Source organism: Solea solea, chromosome 12 (assembly GCF_958295425.1).
Source record: "Solea solea chromosome 12, fSolSol10.1, whole genome shotgun sequence".
NCBI classification, from domain to species: domain Eukaryota; kingdom Metazoa; phylum Chordata; class Actinopteri; order Pleuronectiformes; family Soleidae; genus Solea; species Solea solea.
This window is the reverse complement of record NC_081145.1, coordinates 1,556,934-1,577,171: the sequence shown is the minus strand read 5'-3', so window position 1 is coordinate 1,577,171 and position 20,238 is coordinate 1,556,934. Positions and strand designations below refer to the sequence as shown.

The 20,238-nt window shown below is 44.2% G+C and overlaps 1 protein-coding gene across 4 annotated transcripts in view; it reads left to right on the top strand.

Moving 5' to 3' along the window:
- Positions 1–20,139, top strand: part of LOC131469774 (NACHT, LRR and PYD domains-containing protein 12-like) — a 39,587-nt gene extending 19,448 nt beyond the window's left edge. For 3 of the 4 annotated variants that reach the window (XM_058645090.1, XM_058645091.1, XM_058645089.1), the window contains exons 9-13: positions 2,892–3,065; positions 3,192–3,368; positions 16,973–17,146; positions 17,294–17,467; positions 18,420–20,138. In XM_058645090.1, coding sequence (XP_058501073.1) covers positions 2,892–3,065; positions 3,192–3,368; positions 16,973–17,146; positions 17,294–17,467; positions 18,420–18,435 — 715 coding nt within the window. In that variant the 3' untranslated portion in view covers positions 18,436–20,138. Of the gene's footprint in view, positions 1–2,891; positions 3,066–3,191; positions 3,369–16,972; positions 17,147–17,293; positions 17,468–18,419 lie in introns of all 4 variants that reach the window. The other variant, XM_058645092.1, reaches the window with a different exon arrangement.
- The last annotated feature ends 99 nt before the right edge of the window (positions 20,140–20,238 follow it).

The window sequence follows — 20,238 nt, the reverse complement described above, 5'->3', positions numbered from 1 at the left end:
ATACCTGGATGACCCGTACCAACAAAGTCACAAGGAATCCGTTCACATCGAAATTCAGTTGCAGACCAAAGAAACAGACAGTACAGCCGTCGCCACAGGATGGGGTGTGGCCACATTAACCTTGTAGAAGTGGGCAAAGGTGCAGGAAGAAGCCCATGCTGCTGCAGCACAGATGTCATTCAGTGGAACCCCCTTCAAAGCAGCCCACAACTTGGAGACACTTCTGGTCGGGTGACATTTCACTGGAGGGATCTGAAGGCCCTTAAGCCTGTAGGCATGAGAAATGGCATCAACAACCCAATGTGAGAGCCTCTGTTTAGACAAGGCACAGCCCTTGCTGTGCCCACCATGACACACAAGTAGAACGTCGGATTTACGAAACCCAGCCGAAACCTCTATGTACTGTCTCAGAGCTCAAACAGCACAGAGTAAGTTGGAATCAGAATGTAGACCCTCCATCCCTGACTCCGGGGCAAAGGCTGTCAAACTGATTGGTTGGTTAACATGAAAAGCAGAAAGCCTCTTAGGGAGGAAAGAGGGGTTTGGCCACATGGTAACCCCTTCATCAGAACTCCAACGCAAACAGTCCCCAGCAATGGACAGGGCATGAAACTCACCAACCCGCTTTGCAGATGTAATGGCAAGAAGAAAAGCAGTCTTACCAGACAGCCATCTGAGATCAGCATGTTCCAGGGGCTAAAATGAAAGAGAACACAGGGCTTCCAGGACGACCAACAAATCCCATGAAGGCACCCGAACAACATGTGGAGGCCGTAACCGGAGCGCATCCTTCAAGAACCTGTTCACAAGAACATGTGAGCCCACAGATTGAACATTCACATGGGCATGTCGAGCCGAGATAGCAGCCACATATACTGTACCTTTATAGTAGAGACAGAGAGCCCTCTATCTAACAGCATTTGCAAGTACCTAAGAAGTGCAGGCAGAGAACAATGCTCTGGGTTCACATTCTGATTACCACACCAAACAGAAAAGAGTTTCTACCTGTTGGCATACAGCAGTCTAGTCGAGGACGCACAAGCATTGGTTATGGCCTCGCCAACAGCCTGATCACACAAATTTATCAATGAGTCCGGCCCTTCAGGGGCCAAACATGCAGCTGAAGGTGCTCCGGGTGAGGATGCCAAATGCTCCCCCCATACTGTGACAGAAGATCCTGTCACGTTCTGTACCCCAGCCAAATGCATTGCTCTGAGGCTCGCAAGGTGAGGTGAGGCCCATTGAAGGAGTCTCTGAGCCTCCCATAGCGAATGTAGTTCCCCCATGGTGGTTCACATGGTAAACTGTCGAGGTGTTGTCCGACCGGACTTCCTCCCTTCCAAAAAAGGGAGGAATTGTCTGAGGGCTAAGTGCACCGCACGCAGCTCAAACACATATATGTGCTCGAGGACTCCAGGTTTCCCTGACCGTTCTGTGGTTCCACACAGCTCCCCAGCCTGAGAGGGAGGCGTCCGTTATCACTGCCTCCCGCCGGGAAGGAAGAGAGCCCAAGGGAACACCGCTGGAGCGATAAAGCCTGCTTCTCCAAGGTTTGAGAGATCGAAGGCACCTGCATGAGACCATCACAGTTCTGTCCTGGTGCCTCCTGGGATCGAAGTCCAACCCATTGAGCCACACCTGCAAGGGACGCAATGAGAGGAGTCCCAAAGGAATGACCGTCGCTGCTGCTGTCAGTTTTCCTAGCAGCCAGAGAAACAGACCGTATGTCAGCCTCGTGCCTCTTTGCACACGAGAGACAATGCTGAGAATGTTGTCTACCCTCTGTGGGGAGGGGGAGGCCTTCATCAACATTGAGTCAAGGACATACCCCAATAAACACGACTCGCTGGCTGGGAACCAAACAGCCCTTTACAAAATTCACAGTAAGACCTAACTGGGTCACATGATTCAACACAATCGCTGTGCTGTGGATGGCCTACTCGCGGGTGAATATGAGCCAGTCGTCCAAGTAAGGAAGGATCTGAACACTGCTGCTCTGCAGAAGTGAAGGTGATCTTCACACCACAGGAGGAAGCGTCATGGAGAGGAGAAAGATATCCTGGCTCCATTTCACCAAACAGGCAGAAAATTCTGCCGCTTGTAGTCAGTGCAATGCGTTAATATCGTGTAAGTGTACTGTGTACCAAGAATGTCATGTGTTTCAGCGCCTGCGTACGAGTGCTAACGTTTCTGGTCAAAGCTCCACTGCGACTATGTGCAAATACTGTACCCCCGGTCACCTCCACAAGACCGGGCAGCAGCAGCCGGAAGGTTCCGTCAGCAATGTACACACCATAGTCACCCCGTGCTTCGTCACCGGGGCTGAGTGGAGATACTAAGTGGGAACGAAGCACGCCAGCTGGAGAGGGAAATCAATACTTACCTGGTGATCTGCACAGCGGGCATGAGAGCCGGCTACGCAGCCTCTGGAGGCCGAACCCGCAGCTCCAACCAGTGAGATTACAAGGCTACTGGCGTAGGCGGCAAAAAAAAAAGCAACAATCCGTGCTCTATAGGCGAGAAGATGAAAAGGAGATGATCTCTGGGTGCCAGCCACCTTTATACAGGTCGCTTGCGTCACCCAGGTCACGTGACTTTGTTGGTATTACGTCTCAATCTGCGCATGCGCGTGATGGATATCCAGGTATTTCATACCGTCTCTGGCGATCAGGAAGAATGAAATAGAACACAAGATAAGAATCAAACAATTGAAGATATCAAATCACTCAAGCAACAGAAACAAACATTAAAAGTTACAATATTCTTTAAACAGCCTATGTAGACTCATTTAAGATTTAACCTCATAATAGGGAACAAAAACAGTTACACTTCCAGACAACAACACACACACACACAGTCGTCTAAAGTCTCATCTTTTATTCTTTATTCAGGTTGAGTCGCTGCAGATTGTCAGAGATCAGCTGTTCTTCTCTGGTCTCAGTTCTGGTGTCCAACTCCCACCTGAGAGACCTGGACCTGAGTGAGAACTATGGTCTGTGTGATTCAGGAGTGAAGCTGCTGTGTTCTGGACTGGAGAGTCCACATTGTGGACTGGAGACTCTGGGGTGAGTTCACTGACTGAAGCTGCTGTTGTTTTTTTTAAACTTTAATTTTATTAACATTAAACTCATTTGATTCTCACACACACACACAGTCATTGTCTAAAGTCTCATCTTTTATTCTTTATTCAGGTTGAGGGGCTGCAGTTTGTCAAAGATCAGCTGTTCTTCTCTGGTCTCAGTTCTGAAGTCCAACTCCTCCCACCTGAGATACCTGGACCTGAGCTGCAACCAGGATCTGCAGGATTCAGGAGTGAAGCTGCTGTGTTCTGGACTGGAGAGTCCACATTGTGGACTGGAGACTCTGGGGTGAGTTAACTGACTGAAGCTGCTGTTGTTTTTTTAAACTTCATGAACATTAAACTAGTCTTGGTCTGATATTTGATATTATCGTATATCACGATATTTGCCGCCAGAGTTGATATTTTTGACGATATCTAATATTGAACGGCCGCCGTGCAATTTTAGGATTTTATTTTGAAAAGAAAATCCCAGTGGAAGTGGATTTGTCTGCGTGATGCACGAAGCGCTTGATACAGCGACATGGTGACGGACTTAGTTGCTCAGAAAAATGCAAGCTGGTCATTTTGTCAGTATTTTGGATCTAAAGCAGGAGAAAATGGAGAGTGGGAGAATTTGAGCGAGGTCATGTGTCGGGTGTTGATGAAGCAGCATCACAAACCTGCGCTCTCACCTCAGATCCATCATCCTGCACAGTTTGCTCCACTCGACTCCACAACATCAGCTCGGGAGGAAACTTCCAGCAGCAGCGCGAGCAGCTAACCCAAAATACTTGGAGCATTTGTGTGAAAGAATGAATGCACCACTGCTGTAACCTGCTACCTTATCAAAGCTATGGTTCTGTTTCATACGCTCATAAACGTCATCAAAATGACAGTTTTTATTTATAGCATCATATCATCCAAGCGACACAAGATCTAGATATTTCATTTTGATATCATGCAAGTTTACATTAAACTCATTTGATTCACTGATGAATGAGTGAAACACACACACACACACACACACACACACACACACACTTCACCTAGTACGTTTGAACTCATCAGGATCAGTTTTATGTCTAAAAGCTTGACTCTGAGTCTGCTACTCTCGGAGTCCTCCCTAATATATCAGTCATGTTGCCGTGGTGATGGTGCTGTACATGCTTACCTCAGGGGGCAACGGTGACCTGAAAGGAAAAAAACTCAAATATAAAAGAATATTTGACAGATTGAAGATATCAAATCACTCAAGCAACAAAAACAAACATTAAAAGTTACAATATTCTTTAACAGCCTATGTAGACTCATTTTAGATTTGACCTCAGGTCAGGAGTGAGATGTGGTTGAGACTGCGCAAGATTGTGCAATCAAACCAAACATGGTGGCGCGCATCTAGCGCAAACACTTCCACATCGTAAGGTAAGGTAAGGTAACTTTATTTGTACCCAAGGGTAGATTTAGCTGCAGGTAAAAAGAGTCGGCTGCATACACACAATACACAGAGTCAGAGCCGGATTAAATAAATAGACTATACTAGACTGTATTTTTTGGGGCCCCCTCCATCAATGTTATTTATGAATTGAAATCTGAAACTTACCAAAGTTACTAATAGAAGTTAATTCACATTTTACATAGCGTAGTCTTTGGTTACGAGTTGGTTCTTTGTATGCCAAAATAAGTCATGTGTCGTATATTAAACAATCTATCAGACTATTTTTTGATTTTTATTACCGTATTTATACGTTACTACAAGGCTCTATTAAATGCTATTAAATTATCCTTATCTTATCCATTGGGAGTGTCATTGTTAAGGCAGTAGTACCAGTAAATCACCAATAGGTGTCAGCATTGCTATGTAAGCTATTGCATTTTGCAGACAATCTTAAAGGGGACATATTACGCAAAATCAACTTTTTAACCATTTTAATACTTATATCTGGGACTCTGGGGGCCCTACCAGTCACCAAAGTGTGGAAAAAGAATACTCCGTCATGTTTTCGTGGTTCCCCTAAGTGTAAGTATAGGCGATAAAACACTCGATGTTGAATTCCCTGCGCTTATGACGTCAGAATGCGCATTTCACCGCGAATGTTACCGCCCCACCAGTAAGTTTACTTCGAGAGCTCCACCTTAGCTCCACTGTGTCCCTGCGAGAGTGCAGGCGAGGGAGGAAGAGCGGTATTATGTCAACGCGGAGGGACAAGTGTGCTGTTCGTGGCTGCACAGTGGAGCACAGTGTAAGCCGCCTAAACGGTCGCTGTATGCGTTTAGGCAGCTCGCCGCTGGCGATCAGCGGTGCCGCGGTGACGAGGTCTCCGGAGCATAGTCACCGGTCTGATACAGTAACATACAGCGCCAGCTTATGCAGCTCGCCGCGCGCCGCTGGCGATCAGTGGTGCTGTCCCTAAGTGTTTTTAACTGATTAACAGTTCGGCACTGTTCGGCTCGATCCTTATGTAGAACGTCTCTTCCTGTGACGGCACTCTGGCTGTTTTCTGCGCACGCTGCCATGTTGATATTGTCAGAGAACTAGTGGAGGGAGGGGGAGACGAATAGAGCTGTTAAGCGCTGTAACGAGGACAAATCAGAAACCCCCTGGAAGAAGTGGGTGTGTGTTTGCCTGTGTCTCATTTGCATGTAAAGGGACCATGCACGAAAACCGAGCGTTCTGAAAGGGGCGGGCTTAGCAGGGTTATTGAACTGCTATGATGCTTCATCCTTATGGTATTTTGACCAAGGCATGTCACTGACATGTTCATTAGGACACCAGGGAACTATTTTAATGGGGGAAATAGGGTATAATATGTCCCCTTTAAATAAATGTGTTGATTAAATTGAATAGTTTAATAAGTCGTCAAATATACAAAGATCAATAAAATCTGCAGTAAGAGAAACTGTGCTGTCGTGGTAAAGAGGTTTATTTTCATGGACAAGCATCACCTCTCTTCCATTTTCTAGTATTCAACACTCAGCAGCTCAGCTCCTGGTCTGGACTGTTCAGCAGTTTTCTCTACTGGTCTGGATGTTTCTCTGGATGGTGAACTGTGCAGTGTTGTTTTTGGAAGCCATTCTAGATTTAGTCTTAGTTTTAGTCTTTGGACTAAAACGCTTATTAGTTTTAGTCAGGTTTCAGTCATTTCTATATGTGATAGTTTTAGTCCAATTCATTTTTAGGTTTTGATTGTCCCTCTGTCTGGGCCCCCTGCCAATCGGGCCCTAGGAACGTGCCTAGTTTGCCTTTGCGTTAATCCGGCTCTGCACACAGTGTTGGGATTAGAAGCGTGATTGGTTATGAATTTAGAATATTAATAATTCATTAATTATGGAATAATTAATTTCTTGTAAAAAAATCAAGTCAAACTCAAATCGGGGCATCACTCCTCTCAAACAGAGGAGAACAATCAGTTCTGAATGAACAATTAATTCATAACCTCCAAAAACAGTCTCATAAATTAAGCCGATTACCAATTTGGATTATGATTAATAATTAACCTAATAATTGATAAATCACAATACTACATCAATAGTTAGGTAAATTGAAGGATTGGAGTTCTACAGGGAAGAGGTTGGTAATATTGGAGCTAACCTGGCTCTGGATCCTTGGTTGATCCTTAGGCAGGCTCTGTGTCACTGCCTCTGATGGGAGGATAGCAGGCTGCTATGAGCGGGCCTGCTCGAAGATCAGCAGAGTGGATTCTCTGGCTGCTGGAAGCTCGTTAAGCTCTGTGCTGAAGGATCTTCAGTTGAAGAGCTGACGTCTGTGTCCATCCTGCACCCAGAAGGGCAGGGGAGAGCAGAGGAGCCTGTGTCCTCCGGTGAGATGGAGAAGAGAAGAGAAAGAAGGAGGGGAAACCTGGCTTTTGTATTGTTGGTTACATGGGGTCACATGTCACAGTGACCACTGAGGTGGGTTTCCCACTGGTGTGTGGAAGATAAGAGATTTTTATTGACTGAGTTTTATGACACTCTTTGTCTTTGAGCAAAGGGCCATGTGTTCTCCATCCAAGATGCATGTGACTCCATCTTGAATGAGCTGATCCCCAACAACAGACAACATTGACAACATTGACAGAAGACAATGACATAACAATAACAACAAGTGCTCCAGGCGTAGAGATATAGATAAAAAGTACACAATAGTACTATCAAAATACCGTTGATAAAATACAGAATAAAAACCACATTAAAAATAAATTTATAAATAAATAGATAAGGAAGGCTGTGCATAATTTAAAAAGATTAGTGTATGTAAGTATTGTTCAGGGTCTTAGTAGCTGAAGGAACAAAACTACCTCTATATCTTTTGGTTTTACATGCAGGCCTTTTAAACCTACGGCCTGATGGGAGGGGCTGGAATTCACCATGTAGTGGGTGGGATCCATCTTCTAGGATGGACCCAACTAGCCTCTGTAGATGTCTAGTGTAAAGGGTTTCTAGGTTCAGCTGTGGCTCTCCAATTAACCTTCTGGCCCACCTCACAATCTGATTCAGTGAGTTTTTATTTTTTAGGGGTAGGTTGCTGAACAGGACACCAGGCTAAAGGAAATTACAGATTCAACGAAGCATCTATAAAACATAGTGAGCATCTTCCTGTCAATATGGAAGGAGGAAAATTTCCTTCGCCTACAATGAACCAGCGCCTACAATGTAGGCGCTGGTTCGCCTTTTTATACACAGCCTCACAGTTTGCCTCAAAACTTAGTTTGCTGTCGATGATGGTCCCAAGGTATTTGTAGTTGTCTACACACTCCACTATCTGACCATTTATACTAGTTGGTTCCTTAGCCCTCGGGAGTTTCCTAAAGTCTACATACATATTTTTTTGTTTTGGAAATGTTCATCTGTAGGAAGGACCACTCACACCAATCTACAAAATCCCGTACAACTGGGCCATGGCCTGTGTTATTTCCTTGTAGCAGGCTGACAATGACAGAATCATCTGCATACTTTAAAATCAATCTGAACAGAAGAGGAGACAGAACACAGCCCTGAGGGGAGCCAGTGGAGGAACAGATCTGGTCAGACAGTTCTCCATTGACTCTTTGCACTCTTTGTGTCTTATTAGTTAAAAAATCTAAAACCCAGCCCACAAGATTTTTGTTTGAATCAAATTGCTCTAATAGTCGTTCTGTTAAAATGTGGGGTTGAATTGTGTTAAAAGCAGAGGAGAAATCTACAAATAAAAGCTGAGCATGTGTTCCCTTACCTTCCAAATGTTTACAAAGCATGTTTATCATAGTGACTATGGCATCCTCAACGCCTCTGTGTGGCCCTATAGGCAAACTGGAATTGGTCAGTATCAGACCGTGTCTTCTTTAAAATTTCATTTCTCACTAGTTTTTCAAAGGTTTTCATGACAAGAGATGTCAGGGCAAAAGGCCTAAAGTCATTCTGTACTTTGGGGCACCTTGTCTTGGGTACTGGAACAACTACTGCATCCTTCCAACATTTTGGAACATGCTGGGTTTGTAACGACTTATTGAAAATATAATGAAAATTTTTGCACAATTCCTTAGAACCTAACTTAAGCAGTCTACCACAAATATTATCAGGACCACAGCTTTTATTTGCATAAAAGAAGATAATGCCTTTTCTACATTACCCTCATCAATTGCAAAGTAATTGTGATAGACTAAATTATGACTGCGTTCCTGTATTTCTGTACTGAAGTCATAAGTGTCAAATCGGGAAAATAATTTATTAAGAGCATTTGCAAGGTCAGAATCTGAATCAAAATTCTCTAAGATGACAGTGCTTATGTTTTTATGAGTTACTGATGCCTGCAATGGATTTCATACTTGACCAGGCTGAGCCCAAGTTGTGAGCAGCCATTTTATTTTCCAGAATTGTTTTGTAGTCCTTTTTAGCTCCAAGGATTAAAATCTTAAAATATTTTGTGGCTTTCTTAGCCTTTATGCAGGCTTTGACGGATTTAGTGACCCATGGCTTATTATTAGAATACATTTTTACCCTTTTGCATGGGATGATCATGTCTCTACAGAATGCTACATAAGAATATATTACATCGACTAACTGATCTAGGTCTTCCCCAGAAGCCTCTATGAACATGTCCCAGTTAGTACAGTCGAAACAGGCCTTTAGACACTGCACAGACTCTTCAGTCCAATCTTTAATGTCCTTTGTAGAGACCTTTTCCCTCTTCAGAACAGTTCTGTATATGGGCATGAGATGCACACAGTTGTGGTCTCCGTGGCCCAGAGAAGGTAGCGGAAGTGACATATATGCCTCCTTTACTGACCCATAGCATAGGTCAAGAGTCTTGTCCCGTCTGGTGGGGCAGGTTACATATTGGAGAAAGTTGGGGACCAACTTCTTGAGGGAAACATTTTTGAAGTCACCCAATATCAAAGCAGCTTCAGGGGAGATAGATTGCAGCTTTTGTACCGTGTACCCGTGAGGACACACTGCAACAGGAGAACTTTATCTGCATCTGCCCACTGTTTTGCCTCGGCTACGCGCTCAAACAAAATGAAAAAAGTGTCCGGATCCCGCTCATTAAATTTTGGCACAAGGCGCAGACTCGCCGTCAGGTCTCTGCCCTCACGCTCGGCTGCAAACCCTGACGCACCAACAGACGTTCTATCGCGGTCTGAAACCCTCAGTTTTGTCCGCTCGACTTCTAACTGCAACTCCAACAGCTCATTTTGCTGCTCAAACGAGAGCACACCAGTCTGCCTCACCGACACCGGCTTCATCGCGGCCGCCGCCTCAGCAGGTTCTTTCTGCAACACACCTCTCTCAAATAACGATAACAAAACAAACATTTTTAGCTCATCTTTAAGCAATCCCTCTTGTAACACTATCTCATAGTACTCAGCAATTTTGACCAACTGATCCTTTTTACAGGAGTCCAAAAACACTGCACTGGGCGCTTCATAAAAAGCTGATAAACTGTCCATATTCCACCTCAGTCAGATCCTAACTGCCTAACCTAGATCTTACTAAACTTACCCTAGTCTTCATGCGGTTCTGCAGCGGGCTGATTAAGCACAAAACCCTGCGGGACCACACACAGGCGACCCCACGGAGTGCCCCCGAGAAGCCCCCGAGAAGCCCCCCCACTAGCCGCTCCCCACAACACTACAAAAAAAAAACCCGACACAATCCCAAAAGAGAAAGTGTCCTTAAGTCTAACGGGAACCACCAGACATGTGCATCGACTCAGTAACTCACCGACCTCTGACTGGTGAAAAAAACTCTCCTTGACCTGCAAACAAATCAAACAAATTCATTACAATGGACAAGCCCTCATTTGTCAAGACTGGCTCAAACCCTGACTTGACAAAAACAACAGGTGCAAGAGAGATGCCGGCAATTTAACATTTATTCATAACCAAAATAATAACCTAAACCAAATGTAACCTATATCTGTAATCAGGATGTGTGTGAGTGTTGGATGTGAAACTAAGAACAAACAATGTGAGCTGCAGGACGCCAGGCTGGAAATGGTGAGAGAGAGCGAGAGCACGGCTGGACTGTTGGGCTTTAAAGGCACAGCCCCGCCTCCTTGGTAACTGCACACACCTGCGATGCATAGGCTTGATTGCTTGCCTGTGTAAAACAAAGAGAAAGGGAGAAAGGCACACCTACACAACCCCGCCCACTCGTGGTCGTCACATATGTCATACACGGTTTTACAAGCGGAGGGGGCGTGTGCTCTGGAGTGGATATACACAACTGTAATGAAGAGCTGGGGAAACTCATGGGGCAGGTAAAAGGGGCGCAACATCACTGACAAAAGTTCCACATCAGGGGTACAGATCCGTTCTCTCACTGTTACTGAACCTTTGCTTAATGTAAAGGCATTTCCCTGGAGTTCATTCAATTTGTTACTTATGGATTGGATGTTCCCCAGGATCATTGAGGGCAGCGGAAGCTGGTTGAACCGCATCTTCCTCAGTCGTAGCCAGACGCTTCCACGCTTTTTCTTCTCCTTTCCCCCCCTGTTTCTTCGTAGTTGTTTTCAGGACATCTCCGGAATCTGTAGCGTGATGTCTGGCACGCCAGCCGGTCTCACAAGGTTAAGTTGCAGCAACTCACTTCTATCGTATTGCCTCCTGGCCGGGCAGGCAGAGATAATATCCAGGTATAACAGGAGGGATAGCAAAAATAGTGATGTTTCACGAAAAAGATCCATATCGCTTCAGTCAAGAGCACCGTGCACAGTGAAGATCGCTTGGGATGTTGCTATCCCCGACACAAACAAACGTGAAACATTAAAACACGATCGAAACATTAAAACATTGTCAGCCTAACTTTTCCTGCCGGTCGCAGCGTGCGCACGTGCCCATCACATCATGATGTGAAGTGATACTATTAAGAGGTAAAAGTAAGGGAAAACAATACTTGTCACATATCTCATATCTCCTTTATTCACGTGAAGAGGGCAACTATGAGAGACTGGAGGATCTGGAGGATTATATTGACTTACTATTATTTTATCGAGTACTTTCAAGGACTTGTCATAAGGAAAGGGGAGGCACACAGTATGAGGGACAATCTGGTTTTCTCTGGGATCCCAGAAAAAAACGAAGAAGATGCAGAAGCGACAGTAAAGAACTTTATTGTCAGACAACTGAAACTCCCGGCAGACACTGTCAAAAACATTCCGTTCCACCGGGCCCAACGTCTAGGAGGGAGACGACAGAAAGGCCAGCGACCACGTCCGATTGTCTAACACTTTAAACAAAAGGAGTTGGTCAAGGGCCAAGGCAGGGAGCTGCGAGGAACGAACTTCAGCGTTAACAACCAGTTCCCGAAAGAGATACTGGAGCGACGCAGGAGACTTTTCCCGCTGAGAAGAAAGTTTATTGATGGCAGATCCCGGGCAGTAATTGCAGTGGACAAGCTCTACGTCAACGGTCAGTCATACCGGGACTAAGAGGGAACCCCCTGTCTCTATTAAACACACAGAAAAACCGATATATTGCCCACAATAAATCAATACGATTAAACCATAATTAAACCCGCACTCAAATTATTCCCCCGCTCCCTCATCTAATCCGTCACCAACTTCACCTTCACAATCATTATTATCGTTATTTTTGTCACTATATTCCTCTATGTGTTTTTCATGTTTATGTTTTTATGTTTTTCTATGGTCATGTATTTCTAGAAGATATTATGTAATTATGTACAACATGTATCCTGTAATTAATGACCACATCAAAACAAGGTCCCTGCATATAACGGCACAAACACATGCACTCTCTCTTTCTCTCTCTCGCTCTCTCACACACACACATACACACATACCGAACACGTACAACTCACGCACATACGTACGTCCACATACAGGCTGTAGTATTGCAGGTTATCAGATAGACAGACGCACGCACATGCACAAAATACACACACGAACATGTCACAAGCACGTAGATACATACACACACATCCACATACAGGCTGTATTCACGCACATAGGCTATCAGACAAGCACACACACGTGCATACACGGGCACACACACCCTATCCTAGGCAACAGCATGGGCACATCTGCGCACAGAGAACACACCCAGGTTACACTAGATAAATAGATATGGTTAATAAGATGAATACACTCAGACTTGTCACTGGGAATGTGCGTGGAATCGGCTCGAAACATAAAAAACAAAGTCCTCAAACACCTAAATAGTCTTCAAGTAGACATTGTCTTACTACAAGAGACTCACCGAGCTAGAAGTCAGATTGCCAGCTCACCTCTTCCCCACATATACTCCTGAAAGTTGAAGACCAGTTGAAAGATTGCAAGAATTTACATTTTGCAATGTTGGATCTTAAGAAGTTTCTATGCAGTGCTTCAAAATGCAAAAAGAAGAAATGGGAGTGAGACAAAAAAGAAATTGAGTAAGAAATGTATTGCAAACAACCATTAAACTGAAATAGGCTGTTCATCAGCTGATCAAAAGTCCACAGCCTTTAAAAGCCTAAATCTTCGCAAAAATGTGGATTCAGTGCCATCAGGTATCCACACTGTCAAGACCTCCTGATGGCAAAGGCATCAGGAGGTCTTTGAACCTCCCATTTCTTCTTTTTGAATTTTGAAGCACTACTTGGAACCTTCTTAAGATCCAACAGTGCAAAATGGGAATGCTTGCAATTTTTCAACTGGTCTTAAAATTTTGATCAGGAGTGTATACACAGCAAACTACAACTCTAGACAGAGAGGAGTCGCCATCATGATCAATAGAAAATTAAACTTCACACATAAAATCACTATGATAGACCCAGAAGGTAGATTTATAATGCTTCACTTATTAATCAATAATACAGACTCCTGTATATCAAACATATATGGTCCAAATGTCGATGACCCCTCCTTTTTTCACACTTTCTTCTCCTCACTGTCCACTCACTTAGACACAACACTGATAATAGGCATGGCACTCAACCCAGAACTTGATAGGCTCAGTAAGACAGGAACAACATGGAACTGGCAATCAACAGAAACACTTAAACAATACATGAGTGATTATGGTCTTTGTGATGCTTGGCGCTCCTGTCATCCAGCTGATAAAGAATACACCTGTACACAACTCCTACTCTAGAATTGACTTCTTTCTCACCAACAGCTCAATTCTATCAGACGTCACAGACACTCTGATTCACCCTATCAACATTAGTGACCATGCACCAGTTTTACTAAAGATAACTAATAAGGCCATCACACCACCAATCAGAAACTGGAGATTTAATACATCATTACTAGATGATCCAAATTTCATCAAATACTTTGAAAAAGAGTGGTTAATATTTCTAGAAACAAACGACATAATAAGAAGAAAGAAAACCTACTGGAATTAGAACTACAACATAAAATAAAACATTAGAGACTGCCTATGCTGCATCCCAAGATGAGAACTTGCTGAATTATGTAAGAAAATTAAAACTCGAATTAAACAAAATAATAGAAAGGAAAACGCAGTGCCAACTGGAAAGATTACGCTTGGAAAACTTTGAACATAACAATAAATCCAGTAAATACCTAGCTAACCAACTTAAATTAAACAAAGAAAAAACAACTATCCACTCCATAAAAGACTCAGACAGTAAACTAACCCATGCACCGGAAGAAATAAACAACATTTTTAGAGATTTCTATAAAAACTTATACTCATCAAACAATAACTCATCAAGTACAGACATAAACACATTTTTAAACTCCATAGATCTACCAAAACTTAATAATGAACAGATTAAGTCTATGGAGTCCCATATCACAATAGCTGAACTAAATGAGGCCCTACACCATATGCCAAACAGGAAAGCCCCAGGACCAGACGGATTTCCAATGGAATTCTACAAAACATTCTGGTCCATACTAGCACCAACATTCTATAAAATGATAATAAAAATCAAGGAAAGTAACACTCTCCCCACACACATAAATACAGCACATATCTGTCTCCACCTCAAATCTGAGAAAGACCCGTCACTCCCATCCAGCTATCGCCCCATCTCACTCATAAACGCAGATCTTAAAATCATCTGCAAAGCATTAGCATAAGGAGACTGGAAACGTATCCACCCAGACCAGACAGGATTCATTAACAGGGATATCCCGATACAACTTTTTCACCTCCGATACAATACCGATATTGCAGCCTTGAGTGTTGGCCGATACCGATATTGATCCGATACAATATCAGCACGAATCATACAAACTTTAATGACATATTTTGTAGTGTGAATCTTAGAATAGACTTGATCAAGTGAAATTACTTAAACAGAGAACAATAGTCAGCAACAGTAGGTATTAGAAAAACTGACCCATTTGTTATTAACCAATGGTTACATCAATTTTAACCTTCAACATAAGAATATTGGATTTTTTGCCATGTTCATTTCATACACTCTATGGTTTATTTCCTCAGGAGGAAAGTACCAAGTGCTAATGGGAGTGTTTTCAGAGCACCCGTGTTTCACAGGTAACAGCGTGTCTTCAGAGAACTTGTTTTCACTATTTTGGATTAGCCCAACCCACACATTACATTACATTACATGTCATTTAGCAGACGCTTTTATCCAAAGCGACTTACAATAAGTGCATTTAAACATTTGGGTACAAATAAGAGCTAGAAGTAAGTAAGAGCTTCAAGTAAATCAAACTATGAAGTGCTAGTCGTAAGTGCGATGTATTATTTTTTTTTTTTGTCGTCGTCATCATCGTCTTAGTCGAGGTAGAGTCGGAAGAAATGTGTTTTTAGTCGTCGGCGGAAGATGTGGAGGCTTTCCGCTGTCCGGATGTCGATGGGGAGCTCGTTCCACCATTTGGGAGTGAGGACAGTGAACAGTCTCGAGTTCTGTGAATGCCTCTGCGATCCTCTCAGTGAGGGGGCAGCGAGCCGGTTTGCCGATGCAGAGCGAAGTGGGCGGGCTGGGGTGTAGGTTTTGATCATGTCCTGGATATAGGCTGGAACGGATCCGTTTGTAGCATGGAACACAAGCACTAGAGTCTTGAAGCGGATGCGAGCAGCTACAGGAAGCCAGTGAAGGGAGCGGAGGAGAGGTGTAGTGTGGGAGAATTTTGGTAAGTTGAAGACCAGTCGAGCTGCTGCATTCTGGATGAGTTGCAGGGGTCGTATGGCACACGCAGGGAGACCAGCCAGGAGGGAGTTGCAGTAATCAGGGTGATTACTGCAATCATCATGTTCAACAGGGTGAGTGACTCGTCCCGCAGGTAAACCCGGAGCCCAGGGACCAGCCCCGCAGACGTACTTAGCTCCATGTGTGGAGCTTCAGGACACATTTAAAACACAGAAAGCTCTTGGCATGGCTGGTTTTTGGGGTATAATTAACAAACAGAGGATGTTGAAAGTCTAATCTAAAGTCACTTCTAATGAAATTTGCAGAAAAAGCATTCAATAGAGTAAACTGGAAATTCTTACTTGCTACAATGCAAACATTTTGATTCGGAAAAACTTCATCTTCTGGATCAAAATCTGATACAGTTCACCCAGTGCCTCTGTCAGGACAGATTATCAAACTTCTCCAAGCTTCACCCTCCAGAGAGGCACCAGACAAGGCTGTCCACTCGTTCCATCACTATTTGCCATCTTTATTGAACCACTTGACGGACGTGGGGGGATCTGCAGTGGGGGATCTGGTCCTGTACGCTCGGCCTGGGGGATGTCCGGGTTGCATGGCTAAAGCCCATCATGATGCACCTCCCTGAAGGTGCCATGGTGGGCTGCAGGTTTGCCTACCCAGCGGGGGTGACTGGTGGGCATCAGCACTCCTTGATGTTTGGTGGGGCCCCTCGCTGGGGCACCGCGGGGTCAGGCGTGGCAAGTCTGTGAACCTCAGCTTGGGGGATCTGCCCTGGACCGGCTCGTGGGTCTGCCTGTCTTCCGTCTCTGGGGGCCCTCTTGGCTTGGGGCCCTACGTGGGCCTCTGCCTGTCCCTCACTGGGATGGGGGCGTGCGGTCGATCTCTGGTGGGCAGTGGAGGTTGCTGTGGTGGGCTCTGGCCGTGCGTCCTCGGTGGGCGGTCCGGGGGGGCTCGGCTTTCTTCGGTGGTGGGCTGGCCCCACCCTCGGGCGCTGGCGGGCTCTGGGGGCCTCTGCGGCCTGCCTGGGTGGCACGGCCTCTGTCCTGCTCCCTCAGGTTGCCCACAACACATAATCATAAAACAAATAAATAAAAATACTGCAGTTCCGAGTATCACAGACTTGCCCTGTGCATAACAAATCTGTCCAACACCACAAGGCATGCAGTCAACCATATTACATGTCCTAGGTACTGGGCAGGACAGGTTAAAATAAATAAATAAATACATGATTTGACACAAAAACAGTTACACTTCTAGATCCTGTCAACAAAATACACACACACACACACACACACACACAGTCATTGTCTAAAGTCTCATCTTTTTTCTTTTTTCCAGGTTGAGTCGCTGCAGTTTGTCAGAGATCAGCTGTTCTTCTCTGGTCTCAGTTCTGAAGTCCAACTCCTCCCACCTAAGAGACCTGGACCTGAGCTACAACCATCTGCAGGATTCAGGAGTGAAGCTGCTGTGTTCTGGACTGGAGAGTCCACATTGTAGACTGGAGAATCTGAAGTGAGTTCACTGACTGAAGCTGCTGTTGTTTTTTTAAACTTTCATTTTATTTACATTAAACTCATTTGATTCTCGCACACACACACACACACACACACACACACACACAGTCATTGTCTAAGGTCTCATCTTTTATTCTTTATTCAGGTTGAGACACTGCAATTTGTCAGAGATCAGCTGTTCTTCTCTGGTCTCAGTTCTGAAGTCCAACTCCTCCCACCTGAGAGACCTGGACCTGAGTGAGAACGGTCTGCAGGATTCAGCAGTGAAGCCTCTGTGTGATCTTGTGCAGAGTCCAGACTACAGACTGGAGACTGTGAGGTGAGTAGAGTGTTAGAGTCAGTGTTGTTCTAATCACAGTCAGAGCAAAGATCCAGTGTTTCCTCAGTGAAGCTGTGAGAGCAGAATAGTGACAGGCTTCATGATTGGACACAAAGACACAGAGAGACAACAGTCGGCCAATCAGACGAGCCACGAGCTGCTGGTGATCATGTGATCACAGACTCGAGCCGAGCGCCTGACATGATGATGTTGTAGTTTGACTTTATCACTGATGATGTGAGTTTGGTGTGACTGCAGTCTGCTCTACACACACACACGTCTGTGGTTTGGCTTTTTGGACACAGTTCTTCCATGAAGACCACTTGTGGTCACACGTGTCTAGACAGATTTCTTCTGCCAGTTGTGAGCTGATGACACTGCTGGACATTTAAAAAGGGAAGTAAGCAGGACGTGTCTTTCATCTGCCACACCAAGTGTCCTTGGCCGTCCACCGCGTCCACGATGGTCAACGTCGCCCGTGTCTTTGTGCTTCTTCCAAAGATGTTGAACGGCACACGTTGAAACCTGCGTCTGCTCTGAAGTCTTTGCTGATGTCGCTCAACGACCTTGTGTCTTGTTGCTCTTGTCAGTGTCGCCATAGTGTTTGACCTGTGACATGAAAACGTCTTCCACAACCTCACCTTGGTAGCAGAGTGTGGCTGTTGCTCATCCACTGTTCAGTCTTATTGGTGAATCAAACACCTGACTCTAATCCTACAGAAGAACTGATGCTGGTCTGAAGGCAGAGGGCGCTCACACCAACTATTGTATACATTCAAAAATACACAGTTACTCTATGATGACATCATCTAAACTATTAGTGTTTGGTGAATGAGTGAATGTAAAGTAAAGTGATGAATGTGAAGCAGCTCTGAACTGGACTGAAGTCTGCTGCTTCACTGACTCACTGCTGTGACTCTGACTCTTCTCCTCTGTCGTCTTCTCTCAACAGGTGGAAGAAGGAGTGACGATGATGATGATGATGATCTTCATCCTGAGTCAGCAGATCTGGAACAAACATCATCTGAAGGACAAAGGTTTTTCTGTGACGTCACTTTTAACGTGGTCAGCTCGGTCCTGTCGTCCTGAACCTGTGACATTGTTGAGGAATTTTGGATTATTTAAAGAATGCTGGATTATTTGTTAAGGAATGCTGGATTAATCAGAGATGTTCACCCATGTCATCATTTTTCTATTTATTTTTTATTTGTATTCTGTCCATAATGTTGTGTGTGTGTGACTGTCATATGATGCGGTTCCACATGGAGTTGAAATGTGTTGAAACATGTGTTCACATGTGTTCACATGTTCATCTGTTCATGTGTTCACATGTTCATGTGTTCACATATTGTTTTGAATATAAGAAATCTGAAATTGAAATAAAAAAATAATTGAAGAAATTACAAAACTTTCTTTTTGCAACCAGCGGAGTCACCCCCTGCTGGCTAAGTACTACTTCCATATTACTCCCTTCTTAACCGGATGACTTCATCCATTTTCTCCAAGTAGGTCTAGCTGCAGACCAGGGCCGGCCCAAGTCTTTAGGGGGCCCTAAACAGAATTTAATTTGGGAGCCCCTCCTCCAACTATGCAGAGTCACCTGTACTTGACGATTATTGACACGTCACACTATAATGTTACATTATCAACTGTATTAATACAGACAGATTATGAATTACTCTTCCTCTGGGCACAGATGCATAAGGACCTCCCTATTTGTTCAAGAGTGGGTGCATACAAGAAGAAGGGGTCTGGGGCTCCTCCCCCAGAACATTTTGAATCTGGTAGATGTGATTTCCTTTATTCTGGTGCATTTTTGATAGCTGGAGAAGGGCAATACATAAATGTGTTCAGACTTTTTGACTTATTAAGGAAGTGAGTTGGGCTTCAGGGCCCCTTGACCTCTTGGGCCCAGTCGGCTCATTCTTTAATCCATCCTTGCTCACATGCCAACAATGTTTTGGGGCTCCCCTCTAGACTTGTGGCCCTTGGTAGACCCCTGTATTACAATAGTCACTATTTACACAAAACCAGACACCTTTTAACCTTAGAGGGCACTGAGATCACACATTTATTTTAAACTTTCATATTCAAAGTGAAGCACTAAGTATGGTTCACTGAAGTTAAATTGAAAAATTCATTCATTCATTCATTCAATAATGTCACTTGTTATTTAATATGTTTAAAAACAAACCAAAAAACCCCAAACACTCGATTGGGGGCCCCCTTGTGGCCAGGAGGCCCTTAGTTCACTTATGGCTCAGGCCGGCTCTGCTGCAGACCATGGTTATAAGAAAAGGATAGAGCTCCGCCCCCTCTGCCTTGAAGACAGTTTTGTCATGGTGGCCACTCGTGGTACTGCAACAACAAATACTCATGCGGCCAAAAAATTTCCCCATTGAGCACAAGGCAAGGCAAGAGATGCCTGTAAAAGTGTCCACAGGACATCTGGAGACATGGACACAGACATGTATACATCTTTCTATTCTATATTTTTAATTCATGGAGTTTTATATTTGTAAAACCTTCTTAAAGGCCGTAAACAGCCCAGAACAATCTCATTTCCCAGAGTCTGTGTACTGTCAGGGAACCGTACCACATGAAAACTTTATGAGAAATGTGAATAAACGTTTTAAAATGAAAGTTTTCTTCCCCCCTGGCTTTAATCTTCAACAAAGACTAAAATCAAAATGGGTAAACGACACAATGATGAGTTTCGCCCCAAAGTCAAAGAAATTCACTTAAAATATTCAACAATATCTATCAAGCAG